General features: G+C 53.9%; 4 protein-coding genes across 4 annotated transcripts; 3 read left to right on the plus strand and 1 right to left on the minus strand.

Annotated features, from left to right (window-relative positions):
* Positions 1-438: 438 nt before the first annotated feature.
* Positions 439-5990, plus strand: HMPREF1541_06966 (uncharacterized protein; the record flags this gene model as incomplete). The annotated part of the gene is made up of 2 exons (XM_008721291.1): positions 439-5405; positions 5456-5990. 2 exons carry the CDS (start codon positions 439-441, stop codon positions 5988-5990), a joined length of 5502 nt encoding a protein of 1833 aa, XP_008719513.1.
* A 1472-nt stretch (positions 5991-7462) lies between these two features.
* Positions 7463-9263, plus strand: HMPREF1541_06967 (uncharacterized protein; the record flags this gene model as incomplete). Its single annotated transcript, XM_008721292.1, has 4 exons — positions 7463-7502; positions 7549-8081; positions 8126-8302; positions 8349-9263. The coding sequence occupies 4 exons, from the start codon at positions 7463-7465 to the stop codon at positions 9261-9263; spliced, it is 1665 nt and encodes a 554-aa protein (XP_008719514.1).
* A 3784-nt stretch (positions 9264-13047) lies between these two features.
* HMPREF1541_06968 (uncharacterized protein) lies at positions 13048-13643 on the plus strand (the record flags this gene model as incomplete). The annotated part of the gene is made up of 2 exons (XM_008721293.1): positions 13048-13515; positions 13563-13643. 2 exons carry the CDS (start codon positions 13048-13050, stop codon positions 13641-13643), a joined length of 549 nt encoding a protein of 182 aa, XP_008719515.1.
* A 354-nt stretch (positions 13644-13997) lies between these two features.
* Positions 13998-15526, minus strand: HMPREF1541_06969 (uncharacterized protein; the record flags this gene model as incomplete). Its single annotated transcript, XM_008721294.1, has 4 exons — positions 13998-14414; positions 14459-15205; positions 15252-15434; positions 15488-15526. The coding sequence occupies 4 exons, from the start codon at positions 15524-15526 to the stop codon at positions 13998-14000; spliced, it is 1386 nt and encodes a 461-aa protein (XP_008719516.1).
* Between the last annotated feature and the right edge of the window lie 217 nt (positions 15527-15743).

Consider the following 15743-nt stretch of genomic DNA (forward strand, 5'->3'; position numbering starts at 1 on the left):
CATGTCGTGATTAGATCCGTCCGGTCAGGACAGCACTGCTCGTGAGTGGCGGCCAGGTAACGTGCACTTGGCCATTGTGTAATTTGCTGGACGTTAGATTCTACAAGCCCCTCTGTCTTCAGCCTTGCAGTTCCCTGCAAAGCCGGGAAAGTCTTGGCGCATTCGCCTCTGCTTTGGAGGCAACAACGACCACGTACTCTACCTTGCTAGCTCATATCTGGCCTACAAAGTCGTGCCTTTTGTACATTGATGGAAAGATCTTCTGTAACCTCTCAACTACAATTGCTACATTTTCACAGCGCTTTACTCTGGTTCGTCATCAGAACTCTTACTGGCAGCACGACCGATAATCTGGGGGCCGGCTTTGCACTCCGCTGTTTATCAATGCTCGTAGGCCACGACATTGTTATGCAATAGAGAATCTTCGGAGCCACAGAAATGGCCGCAGCACCTCCAGCAGATCCAGTCCGCGAGTACCAGCTCATCGAGAAACTCGAGCTGCGGATAGCGGGTGCCAAGAACGATGAGCAATTCGAGGACATCATCCAGAAGTTCCTTCCAGCATTAATCCTCAAGCTGGCCTCGGAAACCGAACGCAATCGCAATCTGACCATCAAAGTCTGCCAGTATGTCAATCAGCGGCTCAAGATCAGCCAATCGATACAAGTCCCACTTCCAGGCTTGTTCAAGAACCTTCAAAGTACGGAGAGCGCTTTCGTTCGGAGGTTCAGCCTGGTCTTCATTCAGCAAGGTCTTGGAAGAGTGAGACCCGCAGATGCTCCTACTATCCTCCAGGAGGTCTTGAAGTTCGCGGTACCCGAGACACCCACTGTCGATGCCACAACGCAAAAGCTGTGGTCAATTGCATTTGACTTTCTCTTGGACGGACTTCGGCAATGGAAAGCCCCAGAACGTCGCAGCAAGGAAGATGTGGCCTTGAAGGAGAAGTTAGACCTATCGTCGCCACAGTGTGACATCCTCGCCTCACATATTTCTCGATTTTTACTTTACGATCCGAAGCTGTCAAGTACAGTGCAAGGTCTGCACGACGACTTCAAGGTAGTCTTCGAGAAACAGTACCGCCAGAGAACGAGCGTCGTCCCTCCACTCGCTGACTTCCTCTTCACTGCAGTTTTCGGCGACAGCCAGAGACTGATTCCGGCTACTATCATGACTGTAGACGCCAATGCCGCAGCATCCAGCAAAGCCGATGTAATGTTCAAGCAGTGCAACTTTGACTTAGAGTCAGAATCTTCTGTCGAGACCTTGTTCGATCTATACGACCGGTCGAAACCTAAATTGCAGACCAGGATATTATCATTACTATCAAGAAGTCAGAAGTCGACCGAAAGTACGGGAAGGATCCTCGCGCTGGTGAACAAGCAGCTGTCCTCGCCCGATACCGGCCTTGAAGCATCAAAGCTACGTGCTGCTATCTTCTCGTACCTTTCGTGGGCAGTTCGAATCAGCTCTAGCATGGGTGAGGTTGCCGAGAAAATACAAGTCCTGCTAAAAGATTACGTCGAACTACAAGGTTGGCCAACGCCCCAAGATCGATCCCCTGCAGAGTCAGAGCTTCGTGCCAAAGCTTACGAGAGCATTGGTCTGCTCGCAAGCGTTAAATCGCCTAATTCTCAGAAACCGCAACAACCCAACATGAATCTAATTACGTGGCTCTTTACCAGCCTGAGATGTGACGAAACCCGGGATATCCGGGGCAGTATCGAAGAAGCGCTTAGCCGCATTATGAACATTGTACCTACGGAGGATGGAAAGTTCGCACCTGCGCTCATAGAGCTACTCCTTTGGAATGTCCGCGCAGAGCCAGGCGACGAAGATCCCACATACTATTTCCCGACTGTGCACAGCACACGCTATACTGCTGTCCGCTTCGCAAACAAATGCTTGTCGTTCTCAGACACTACTGCACGACTTATTGACGTCCTGGCTGTTGGACTTGCGGACCGCAAAGAACTCGCTGATGAGGGTGAACGAGGTCTTGATCCCTACTGGCACATTTCCAACCAGAACTTGGCTCGGAATCTTGCCCCCACCGACAAGCTCGACTATCCCTCGTTCACAAGTCTAGCAGATCGCTTCTTCAACAGTGCTGATAGTCAGCATCTGCTGTCAAACAAATCATCGTTGAGCACAGCCATAATTTTCTGCCGCAATATCTTGGTCAGCGAGGCATTGCAGCAGACCTCAAACCAGCTTGATGACTCCGCTGAATGGAAGAGCCAGATCGACGGGTTGATACTCAATAGTGCTAGTGCCCGTACTTCCATAAGGGACCGACTTGATCGGCTCCCAGAACCGGCTCTTGCACAATTCCTGCAGCTCGCTGTTCAGAGCACGGGATCGAAATCCGAACAGCATGCCGAGGTTGCACTCCAACTCTTGTCCCTTTGCAAAAATTCCGTGCTCAGCCTCCTGAGGTCAGGTGGAATGGTTCATCTGCGCGAGGAACTCCTGCAGACCGATACCCAGCGTCGCGCAGCTCGAGCCTTGGGTATTTTTGAATCTTTGAATGACACCGCATCCGGCCAGGTCATTTCATATCTTGACCAATGCTCTGAATGGGAATCGGCCATTGGAAGTGGTGCGGTTAAAGTGAGAGGCAGCTTACTAGCAGCCACATTCATTGCTACACGGTCTAGCCTCCGACAGTCAGCCGACATGCAAGTGGTTGTCACTAGGATTACGAGCTTGCTGACAAGCATGATTCTCCAATCGTCTGATTTATCTATCAAAAACACCGCGATCGCATGTCTGGGCCAAATTGCGTTATGTACTAAGCCGGAGAAAGAGCTACCGCTTGCGCCGCCTGATGTGGTAGAAGCTCTAATGAAAGAATGCAAGAAGCAAAATGGGCAAGCTATCCTCGCCATGGGTCGTCTCGTTGGGTTCAAGGCTGGTTCAGAGGGCGATGAAGCCACCCATGGCCTTCTGGACCGCCTATTCACACTCTATGAGGTGAAGCAGGCGGAATTCCACTTTGCACTTGGGGAGGCTCTTTCCGTGGCTGTTACTGGCTTTCAGTCGTCAGCAACCATGAACGAGTTCGATGTGCGAGCCGAATTACCACCGTGGGGCTTTCATCCGAAGTTGCAAGAGTACCTTATGGAGGCATTGATTGAAAAATGCCAAACGACAAAGCCTACATTAAGAAAGGCTGCCGCAATATGGCTGCTCAGCATGGTCCAATATTGTGGAGATGTAAGTGCCGTACAATCTCGGCTCCGACAGTGTCAAGCCGCTTTCGCTAGGCTACTTACAGACCGTGACGAGATTGTTCAAGAAGCCGGTTCCCGTGGCCTAGGCATTGTGTATGAGAAGGGTGATAAGGGCCTTCGAGACGACCTCGTGCGCGACTTAGTCCATTCTTTTACCGGTTCCGGAGCGAAAATGTCAGGAACTGTCAACGAGGATACCCAGTTATTTGAGGCTGGGACTCTGCCTACCGAGCGGGGTGAATCTGTCACGACTTACAAGGACATCGTTAGCTTGGCTACTGAGATGGGAGATCCAAGCTTGGTCTACAAGTTCATGAATCTGGCTTCCAACAACGCCATATGGTCTAGTCGTGCAGCCTTTGGCAAATTCGGCCTGAGCAGCGTTCTGGCAGACTCGACGTACCTTGCAGAAAACAAGAAGTTCTATCCGAAACTCTTTCGATATAGGTTCGATCCCAATCCAAACGTCCAGCGGTCGATGAATGAGATTTGGCGAGCGCTTGTAAAGGATCCTGCGGCTGTCGTCGACCAGAATTTCGGCCTGATCATGGACGACCTTCTCAAAAGTGTACTGTCCGGCAAAGAGTGGCGAGCTCGAGAAGCAAGTTGTGCAGCTATCAGTGACCTGGTGTCGGGCAGAGATATTGAGAAGCTTGAAGGATACCTTGATGAGATTTGGAAAGTTGCCTTCAAAGTTCTGGATGATGTGAAAGAAAGCGTCCGGGTAGCTGCCATGAAGCTTTGCCGTACACTAACGAACATGCTTGTTCGGAATCTGGAGGTTGGACAGGGAGACACGAAACGCGCCACGACGTTGCTGAACCATGCGATGCCCTTTCTTCTGCAGCAGATGGCGGGAGCTGCTGGAGCTCAGGAAGTGCAGCAGTATGCCACCGTCACTCTGCTCGAGGTTGTCAAAAAGAGTCCGCCAAAGTCTCTGCAGCCATTCGCTCCTGTGATTCTGGAAACACTTGTTAACTCTCTTAGCTCCCTCGAGCACGAGAGCATCAATTATCTGCATCTCAACGCAGACAAGTACGGGATGACGGCGGAGAAGCTCGACAAGATGAGAGTGTCGAGTGTAAATGCTTCACCAGTCACTGAGGCGATAGACCGATGCCTAGAGAGTTTGACAGCAACCAAGTCGGTAGAAGCAAACAGCGACGATGCTATGGAGGGAGTGGAGTCGACCGCGAAGGCGCCGATGGATGACGCGATGCAGCGCCTGGAGAGTTGTTTCAAGACTGCCATCGGGCTCCCCTCACGTGTTGGACTCAGCAGAGTTATGGTGACACTCGTTGTGCGTCACCCAAGTGCTTTTCGGCCCTTCGCAGATCGGTTCGCTCGGCTTCATCGCAAACATATCATCGACCGGAATGCTACCATCAGCGTGGCTTTCAGTACGTCACTTGGTTACTTGATGCGGCTGGCTTCCGAGAAGGAGATCCATGCCACCAGCAAATACGCTCAAAAGCTGTTCTTTGAGTCACAGGACTTGACTCACCGCGCAGTGGCAGGAGAGATCCTTCAGTCGATCTCAAAGACTTCGAATGATGTCTTCCTCAACTTCGGCTCGACGTTCCTTCCATTTGCGTTCATTGGACGTAACGATACCGATGAGCAGGTCCGAGAACGGTTCGATCCACCGTGGAAGGATAACATTGGGGGCTCTCGTGCGGCTCAACTCTACCTAAAGGAAATCTCGGATTTGATTATGCTCCACATCAAGTCGCCACTATGGCCAATTCGACATGCGTGTTGCTTTTCCGTGGCCGCATTGGTCACCTCACTAGCCTCACATGGCCAGAACGGTGAAGCTGAAGCGGCGCTTGTGTGGCCGCTAGTGCAGGAAGCGCTTAACGGCAAGACATGGGAGGGCAAGGAGAGGGTCGTCTCGGCCTTCCCGAAGTTTGTGGAGAGCGTCCCAAGTCTATGGACTGATCCAAGCGCGAGCGACCAGATGGTGAAGATTGCGCTACGAGAAGCGAAGCGACAAAACGAAACCTACCGACCCCATGCTATCCAAGCGCTCGGGGAGTTCGCAAAATCTCGACGGGATTTGAATCTATCCGAGCAGGTTGTACCTTGGCTAGTCGACTTGGTGGAGGAGTTGGCAAATGACGATGCGATGGAGATCGACGGTGAGAAAGACAGTGACAGACGGACCAGGTAAGACTTATCCGAATCGTCTCCGAATCTGACCCTAACGCAGCGAGCAGGAGCAAGACAATGGATCGAACACTAGAGGCCGTTGGGTTATGCCTGTTTGAGGTTCTGAGCCCACGTGGCAAAGCTGATGTTCTAGGCCAAGCTGGTGCAGTGGTGAACCGGCTCCATGCACAGAAAAGTCCGGCTCTGGACACGGCGCTATGCCAGCAAGCGACCTCATTTTTCATGAGGGTGGTGAAAGAAATCGAAGAAAACGAAGAAAATCAGAGGCGAGGTTGTGAAGGAACGAATCAAAATGGCGCATACGAAATAGGGGCAGGCTCCGGCCTTGAGGCTTTTTCGGAGCAGCTCATCTTGGCGTTGCTGAGCCACTTTGACCATGCGTCTGCGCCCGAATCCGCGCGCCAGGCACGAGTTGAACTCGGTTCGGTCTTGGCCGGATCCCCCACTTTGACCACCGCACAGTCCCGCGGCAGGCTGGCTCCGATCCTGGACAGCTGGCTTCAGACTGAGCGTTCGAGGCCGTTACGAGACGACATGGCCAAAGCGGTGGAGATGCTCAAGCGTGCGGAAACGGGGGTCTAATTTGCATCTGGTGGAACCGCGTGGCGTGATCATGGTGCAGCTTTGGCTGTAAGGCTGTAGAAGTGCGAATTGCAGACGGTGGGAGACCATTTCCGTCCGAAGTCCTGTTGGCTGACGAGCAACCACCCCCTCATGTTGTGTATCCTTGCATGGCACGTCCAGTCGTATCTCGAGGGGCGATCTTCCGATGACGGGCAAGATTCAACCCTAGCTGCGGATCATGGGCCCCATGTCCACACTTGCTGTTTCTACTTTCCGTATTGAGAGAGCTTAGGCCCGGCCTAGAGGCCTTGTCTGACAGGGGTACCATGACACCCAAATCGCCAACAAGGTACTGTACATTGCATAGCGGTGACCCGGCAAATCTCGAGCCTGATCTTCGCCAGAAACCATCTGCTCGGTAGCGAACCGAGTCGGCAGGCCCGAGTTTGATTTTTCGGTGTCGACTCGCACCCAACGACCTGTTTTCGCTCGAGTAATGAGAATGAGGGTGGGGGAGGGAGGGGTGACGGGTGTGGCTTGAAGTGCCTCAGGCATCCTGGCCGGCGGGCGCCACGAAGCCTCGTCCAAATGCCGCAGTGGTCGCTCATTGGCCAGACCGGATCTTTATCGGCCCGGTTCTGCCCACGGATCGGAAAAACTTTTCGTGTCAGCTCCTCTAGCCGCCCCTTGACTCGCCTGGCGTCGGCCAACCCAGACTCAGGCTCAGCATTGTCGAACCATGCCGATCTGAATACACCTTGACCCGCGGGCTGTCAGTATCGCCCGTTCCCATGATCACACAGTAGTCAAAAGACTGATCCAAAAGCCGCCGCCGCTAGCTCCACTGATGCTCATGCAGGCCTGCAAGCCTGCAAGCCTGCCGGAATCGTGCGAGTCTTGACCCAAAATGAACCACCAGGGTCTCTCCCTTCTTGTAGGTATATCGACTGCAATGTATCCTTGGTCTATCCATATTCTAGCCTCCCCATCAATTACCGCTCCCTTCCCAAATTTTTCTGCTCCCCCCCACAGGTCCGATCTATATCTCTGGGTCTGCGCTTCGGCAGATACTACCAACGATAGCCTCCGCCACATGGCTGGGCTAATGCACTGTGACATGTGCTTATGAACCATTGGACTCCCTTTTCTCAAGCCTCCCTCACTTTCTCCGACTCATGTCCGCAACGCTTGTAATGCAAGAAGAAAAACGAGGTGAAGCCTCGAAAAAAGGACCAGTGCGACTCCCCATCATTGCGCCCAAGGACGACCTTTCATCCTCGGCCAGTTCCAGTCGGAGTGGGCAGCCTAGCATCCCGCCCCGCGCTCGTTTACCGCCAAGGTCACGCACCGGATGTTGGACTTGTCGCACACGAAAGGTAAAGTGCGACGAAGGACGACCCGTTTGTGGGCAATGCTCTCGGCTTGGACATGTCTGTGACTACAGTCCTCGTCTATCTTTTCGAGATGACACTCCGAGGGTGGTTGAGCGCATGGCAGAGGTGTCCATAGTGGGGAGCTCCATATGGGATTGTCAGTATGTCTCTTCAGAGTCTGGTTGCTGGCTGACGACTTACAGCCCACTCACCCGCTCCCACCGAAACGAGTCAGGGATCGGTACCCGATGATCTGCCTCCTTTCGCAAAGCTAATCAACGACGAAGAAAGGGAGAGGAAGGCCGAACGCAGCTCACCCGGCACATACCATGTTTTGGTCAATCCCAACAGTTTTGCACATCTACCCGAATATAGCGACGACATGGACATGCGACGTGAAAAAACATCACCTTTGCGTCGACCTTCCATCGCAGCAAGCCTTGCTAGTTCCCTAGGACGAGACAGCGAAGTTGTTTCACTACCCCACGACCCAAATATCGTTGTGCTGCCACGCTTCGAGGATGTAGTCCGCAGGGTTACTTCGCGCGAACAGCCGCCAAGCCCTACACTCACTCGTATCAAGACGGAAGACGAGGGAGACGCCGAAGATCGATATATGAAACAATTCAAGCACGTGGTGTGGAAGCATTTGGTGCCAGCAGAACTGGGTGTGGTTGATGGGCTGGACAAATCAAGCGCGCTGCTTTTCGAGCGCGAAGCAAGGTTCTTCCCACCAGTGAGTCCACCGCTTGTTGCTTTGAATATTGCTGACAAAACTAGCTTCAACATGCCATCAAAGCAGTCGCTGCTTTCAGCTTCGCAACTGACCGAGACCGCGTCGAAGCCCTGCAGCATTATCAGGCAGCTGTGTCTGTCCTGAAAGATACGTTGAAGAGCACGGAAGATCTCGCTTCTGACGGCTCCTTCCTAACGCATTTCCTACTCATCATTCATGAAGTATGTTTATTTCTCCTTTCAATCATCCATTGCTGACAACCTCCAGATTGTTACCGCCGAAGATTCGCATTGGCGACAGCATCTTTCCACACTTATTCAAATATCCGGATTACGACGCAGCATCTTTGGCACTGAACGATACCCCTTCATTATTTGGTGGCTTTGTATGATCGACATGGAAGCGATATTCGCTGGTGCAAGTTCAGGCGATCTGGTTGGCAGTCTTTTCAGAAGCGACATGATTCCCCATCCCAGCTATCACCTGTACCCATTGGGAATGGATGGCTCAAGCATCGTCTACGGCAACGAGCTCGATGCTCTACCAGTCATCCTGCAACTGGATTTTGAAGTCACAATTCTAGCCGTTCGCCTGGCTCTGCTCTCCAAAGAATTTCGCGAACCTGGAGGCGGCTCACCGCACCGTCAAGTCCAGGTCTACGAGCTCCAGGAGTCGTTGCGCGAGCTCTGGGCAACACCCTCGGTGGTGCTCATCGCGCAAAACACCGACCACCTCCCAGTCCGTCCCAAGCGCCTGTTCGAGCACGCCCAAACCCTCTACCGCGCCTGCATCATCTACTCCCACACGTCCATGTGGTCGACGCAACGTCTCGAAACCCCACCCGAATACGACACGGAAATCTCAGTCGCCGCCAACCAGATTCTCGCCGCCACGTCACGGTTATTGGACCAGGGCCTCGCGGATGCCCGCTTCCTGATCTTCCCCACCTTCATGGCGGGATTCGCGTGCCACGACGGCGGGCAGAAGATCCTCGCCCTGGAATTGCTGGAGCGTATGGCGCAGAACAGCATCGGGAGGAACACGGCGGCTACGCGACGAGCGCTGGAGCGCGTCTATCACAGGCAGAACGAGCGCTTCATGTCCACGGGCCAGAGTCTGGATGTCGATTGGCTGAATGTCATCCGTGAAGAGAATATCATGATCGTTAATTTCGGTCTTTGATCAGGATGGTTGCAAGTGAGTACTGACCGGTGAAGAAGGTCCGCCCGGCCGGATTTCAGATTTCAGATTTCAGCAATCCCAGCACTTAACTTAAGGAAGTAGGCTCGAGAAGAGCTCAGGAAAATACCCCGCTTGAACGCAATGCAGTAGTTTTTGTAGCGAGCAATCTGGGTTAGTCGAACCAGTCTCGAAGCAATCACATCACGTAACGAACCATAATGCAGACTATACCATCGGTCAACAACACGTGGTCACTATTTCCCTTGAAACCAACATTCCGCTTGAGTCGACATGCAGTCCTAGCAGCTGCTCGCCTCTCTTGCCTTTGCATCGCAGCGAGGAACAATTGTGTACCACCACGCCCCGTAAACGCCTCCGTCCTAATCACCACAGCATGCCCCACTGACTCCTCTGCGAACCCAATAATGATCTATATCGCGCAATGTCCCCCTTGCCCCCTAATTCTTAAGCCTTCCAGCGCTCAAAATCTCGGGCTCTACACACTTTTTGTGGCGTTCCCCCCGCCCCTCTCCCTCTTCCAGCCACAAAACCCAAAAAATCCCCTTTTCCCCCAAAGAGAACAGTGAAAACATATTTGGAACACATCTACCCGGGCAGAATGTTATGTACAGTATTAGCATAGCCTTCCCAGCTCCGAGTTCCGAACCTACGGGTCATGCCCCCCACCCACCCGACAAAGTCAACTTCTCCTCTAACTATTCCGTGCACTCCGAGAGAGAGACACAGAGGGACACAGCGAGAGAGAGAGAGAGAGCGGTGTGTACACTGCGGTGATGGCAATGATCCAATAGGGGCTGGGTAACCCCGGATTACTGAACCTTATGCAGATGCGCATCGCGCAACGATCTTTTTGCATCGGTGTGTACGTGTGAGAGAGAAACACTCTCCCTGGTCTAACTAAGCACGCGAGATGGAGATGGACGAATCTCAGGGGCCTGGCGTTGGCGCACGGTAGCCGGTACATGCAACGGACCAGGGAAGCGTGGCCCCGATCTGGTTATGGGGATTGGGGATGGGGGCGGGCAGAGCATCGTGTTTCTCTTGCGGGCTTTGCAAATGGTGGTTTTTTGCGTCTGTTAGGAGGACCTGACAGGGAGGATTTGGGGAAAGAGTCCGATGAAGTGACGTTGTTAGGTTTGTTGCTTGTTGGCTGCCGGTGTGTGTCGCTTTGCTACAGTATGCTTTTGGGAAGCGTTTTTACGTATCTCGCTGGAAGGCATGGGAGCAGGCTCCCTTTCTTCGGTGGCGAACGTGTCGAGAGGACAAGGCAGGGCCCCTTCCCTGCTCTACCGGCCGTTGGTGACACTATAGGTTGCCGGAAAAGATCTGGGATCGGAAAGTGTCTACGAATTGAAGACTCATGTATGTTGGGGAGTTATATTTCCCGTGTAGCCGCCGGATTTCAAAGCCGTGTATCCGACAAGGGAGAAGAGTTCGCCGCACACATACAGGCTGGAGAAAAGAGCCGCCTTGCGAAAGACTCCCCGAAACTTCCAGCGGCAGGTTGCGAACGGACCCTGCCGGGACTGCTCATACACAATACGCTGGAAGCAACCGCCTGGATTTCCTGAACCCCCCGGGTGTCAGCCGGCCGGCAGTCGGCGCGGGGCCAATCAGGCGCCGGGCGGCTCCCCTTTCGACAGACTTTCGTCTTCTCATAGACATCGTTAAACCCTCTTAGCCTGGCTTTCTCGTGAGCATATACGGGAGCACGGCACTTCCGGCCAAGGGGGGTCCTTCAAGTTTCCATGAAGCCGCCACGTATCCTCGACTTGGCATCTCCGATGAGAAAGCGGCTTTCGAATTCCGCAAAAAGGAATTGCAAGAAAACGCGGTCTTGGTGGGAATTGCCCATGAAACATTTCGAGCGAGGAAGTACCAAGACAAGTTCCGTTCTCGCCGCGATGGCCCGAGGCTCCCAGGCCACACACGCCCCACCATTATTTGCTGGGCAGCTTACCTGACAGGGATACATCGGCGCTGAAAGCCATCTGCACAAAGCCCGTTCGAGACCTCTCGGCTGGAACAAGGGCCAGGGAAAGGGGGCCTTTGGGTGCTGTATGTGGTGTGAGGGGTTTTCCTGCCCCGAGGGGAGAATTTTTGTGCGGTCGATCGATTCTACAAGACATACGAACTCACGCGAAGGCGGTGTGGTGCGGAAAAGGAAAGGTAGGCGAGAAAGCCACATCGCGGGCCAGGCTGGCCTGTGTCAGGGGTGGCGTAAGCGAGGCTCTGGACCGGGCGGTGGCTTTGCCCTGGGCCAGGAGAAGAATCGAGCGACTATGGCTGTGTGTAACAGCAAGTTTATATTTTACTCTGGCTTTCTTGGCACATGCCTTCGGGCATTTGGTCAATTTGAAACGATACAGAGAAGATTAGCATGGCCCCTGCACTAAGGATGACACGCTCAATCAAAGAGAAGCTCCAAGTTTTTTTGCTCCTTTTGCAGTTCTTTTGCGTTTTGGTGGTTCGATTATGATACCTGATATCTTTTTGGTCTCTGTGAAACCCGTTGACGAGCCTCTTCGATGATTTTCGTGTGCGGAGTGGACGCTAGAGCTGGGCGCCAAGCGTTGTCATGCCGTAGTCAACTTCGTCTCGCGCACCTTGGCCAATGTTCTCTTTCATCAAAGCAGCCTTCGAGTGCGAGTCGATCGTTGCATTGCAACCCTGGGATGAATGAGCCTCTTTTGGGGTTCTGTGCTAAAGCCCCATGTCCTGCAAGGCCGCTCACTGCCAAGGCCCCAAGGACCTCAACTTCCACCCAGAGCACGGGAACGATATCCTTGTCGAGCAGACTCTTGTGATTGCTGTGGTTGTATGCTACAGCCTATCTGTGCTTCTGTCCAGATTCAATTGCACGGACGCTGTGTCAATGCAAGGCATGTCGCTGATGTAGACTTGAGCTATGGTATGCACCAGCAGTATCGTTCCCCAAATAGTCCGCCAGAGCCCACCACGCAGCTACCGGCCCCATATTTGTACCGGCGAGAGCCGTGCTCCATCTGGGCGTAGTGTAGATGCAAGGGAGATGATGAGTGCTGCATCGGGCAGGTCGGTGGCGTGATAGTACATCGTCCAAAGTATGACGAGCCGCGCTCTCTCCCGTCAGGTGGCTTAGTCGCCAGCAATAGTCCTTTCTATCCTTCGAATGCCAGCAAAAGCGCTTTCGCGATCTGGTGTCGCCATTGGCAAAGGTTCTGGCTCCCACCACCACGGCAGGTAGCCTATCTTGCGGTATCTGGTTGGAAGAATATAAATGTTGAACACGTGTAGCATTTCCAGAGATGGGACGCACGCAGAGCTGTGCAGCATGAGTTTGGTCTCATACCGGTTCCAGCCTCCATAGACCAGACAGGCCCTACTATGAAGCGTCTCAGCAATTATATCTTCCTGTGTTAGTTAGTCTCTAGTCGTAGGTTGATCAGGCAGTGAATGCACAAAAGCGGGGCGGTAGAACCCCGGCCGCGGACAAGATTTCCGCCCGCGACATCGAACTTTTTGAACCGCAACGCTTGCGGGCTGCGAACTCACTCGTGACCTTACTTCATCTTACTTGCTCATGCAAACGAACTCAGTGCGATCCCTCGCAATAGCGCGCAGCGATATTACAGACGCTAGACCCTCGCACCTCCTGGCGAGAGAGCTATCAGAGCGATCGCACCACCTCCCACGCGCACGCTCAATACCAGACTTGCGACACCCCGACCTCTGACCCTGCAACCCTCGAACCCTTCTCGACCACCACCCGCTAGTCCCCAAAATGGCGCACCTCACCCCTCCCCACCCCCACCAGACGCACACCACCACGCGCCTCACCCACGCGGAAGCCCACGACTTCCTCTCCTCCTTCCTCACCCTCGCCGACACCAACGCCGCCTACCGCCCGGACAGCACCCTCACGGACCACGGCCCCGTCTCAGCCTCCGCCGGCGCCGGCACGAACCTCACGCTCTCGAACCTGCGCCGCGTCTGCTACGGCATGGAAGGCAAGCGCGTCGGCATATCGCTCTCAACCTCCGCAGCAGCCGAAGGTGACGCCGCGGACGAGAAGCAGACGCAAAGGCCAACGAAACGAGCGCGTCGGGAGGTCGAGATGGACGCTGACGGGGAGGTGGTGCTGGAAGAGGAAGGTGGCGCCGAGGGCCAATGGCAAGACAAAGACGATTTCGAGCTGGAGCAAGAAGACGTGGTGCAACCGGTGGCGGAGGCGGAGGCGGAACAGCCGCAAGTTGGGGATGGGAATGGAGAGGTGGTGCCGGAGGCTGAGGTTGGGAGTGGGGCGGTGAAGACGACGACGACGATGCTGAGCAAGGCGGAGAAGGAGGCGAGGAAGGCGGCCAAGAAGGCGAGGAATAAGGATGAGTTAAGGAGGGAGGGGGGAAATAGGAGTAAGAAGAGGAAAGATGGTTGAATATCTAGGGGTGGGGGAACTCATGGGAGAATTTCGCCTTTTCGTCACGGTCGAGTATGGCGGATGGGACAGGTCGCGACTCTCAGGGTGGCAGTACAAGAGGACCGTCGATGGGAGAAGCCCACATGGAGGTACAGCAACGAGCATCGACGAGCGAGTGTGCCATGTACCAAGTATTGGGGTATGCAATTCCAACGCCATTGTCTACGATGGCGGCAATTTAGCCTACCATTCCGACGGTTGACCGGGATGTCTATTTCAACAAAACAACATACTCGTACACTCCACCGGTCGCCGCACTACAGCTCGCGGTCCTTCGCGGTCAACACCTCAGGCTCCTCCTCCGCGACCTTGCTCTCGCTCACCCACCCGAGTCCCTTCAACCGCTCCGCCAGAATCGGGTGGCTATAGTGATAGCTCGCGTACATCCAGTCCGCGTCCATGGTGCTCAGGTTCTGCACCTGCAGCTTGATCAGACTCCGCGCCAATTCCTTTTTGTACCCCAGGTCGAGCGCAAATTTGTCAGCCTCGAATTCGAATTTGCGGGAGAGGATGTTCATGAGCAGTTTGACAACGGCATCCATTGGCGCAAGAGCGTCGGAGAATAGGATGAAGCCGATGATGATGGGCCGCTGCGTGTGGAAACCAAAGGCATTGTACAGAGAAGCGTTGTTGATGAAGACTGAGAATAGGGCGAAGATGTAGAGCATGTGAGCCTGCAAAAGTTAGTAATCGGAAAGGAGAGGAGCGAACGGCGTACCTGAGCGATGCCGAGCAATTTCGTGGTGTGGGACAAAGACCAATGGCCAAGCTCATGGCCCAGCACTGCAATAACTTCCTCCGGCTCAGACTTCGCAATCAGTGTGTCGTAGATGACGATGTGCTTCTTCCAGGGCAGACCGAAGAAATAGGCGTTGCTGTGAGCGGAGCGCTTGCTTCCATCAATGACGTACAGGGAATCCAGCGGGAATTGGAGACGCTGCGCCAGTGCCTCAACGCCAGACTTCAGTTCACCAGGCTCTAGAGGCGAAAGCTTGTTGAATAGCGGCAGGATGAAGATCGGGTAGATGGTAATGGCGAAGACCTGCACCACAATGCTGAACAGCCACAGGTAGTAGAAGAACTGAGTTCCAGTGACCTGAATGATCTTCAAGAATGCGCTCAGTAGCGGGGTTCCCAGCACGACCATCAACGCCTGGCTCTTCAACATGTCTGAAATCCACAGCTTGACCGTCTGCTTGTTGAATCCGAACTTCTCCTCCAGGACAAAAGTACTGTAGTATGATGGCGGGAGCGCCAGAATTTGCGAGATAACATTGAAGGTTAGGAAAAAGAGTACCGAGTGTGAGATCTCCCCAGAGAAGCGTGCGGGAAGGTACCGTGCGAGCCAGAAGCCAGTGAGAGACCATATCTTGGGAAGGACATCGTATTGAATGAAGAGGAAGTTCTGAATCTGCGAGTAGAGGCCGGAGATCAAGCCGAACTTGGATTTGGCGCGACCGTATGCCTGTCACAATCAGTACACACCACGAAGCAGACTCGGGTCTACGTACCTGAGACTTGTCGTACGTTTCCTGCGAGATCTCTTCCTGAAGCGCTTTGGGGGGTTTGGTCTGTTGCAGTACCCTATATTGCCGCAGAGAAAGCAGTCCCTCGAGCGCAAATTGACCGATAGAGAAACCTAATATCAGCTTCTTCCAAGGAAAACCTGGTCGGTCAAGGAACTCCGCGAGGCGCTGTAGATGCCATGTCAGATTCGTTACAACGGCGGACGAGGGGTGCAGCTTACCCGGGGAAAGTCTCCCAGCATCTGCAGCAAGGAAGCCATCTTTGACCACAGTACTACAGTCCGATGTCTTATCCGGGTGAATAGGAATGAAGACAGCAAAAGAAGACAGATGGTGCAAACAGCGAAACCCCGGATGCGCGAAGGACAGCGCGGTGCACCGCGCGGCGGCTTTGGCTCTGGTTCGGCGCCCGGAGAAACATTTGCCGAATCTTGAAATTCGGCGATCATGAGCTTGCCTTGACGACGGCAATATCGA

Source organism: Cyphellophora europaea (genome assembly GCF_000365145.1).
Source record: "Cyphellophora europaea CBS 101466 unplaced genomic scaffold supercont1.6, whole genome shotgun sequence".
In the NCBI taxonomy this organism is placed as follows: domain Eukaryota; kingdom Fungi; phylum Ascomycota; class Eurotiomycetes; order Chaetothyriales; family Cyphellophoraceae; genus Cyphellophora; species Cyphellophora europaea.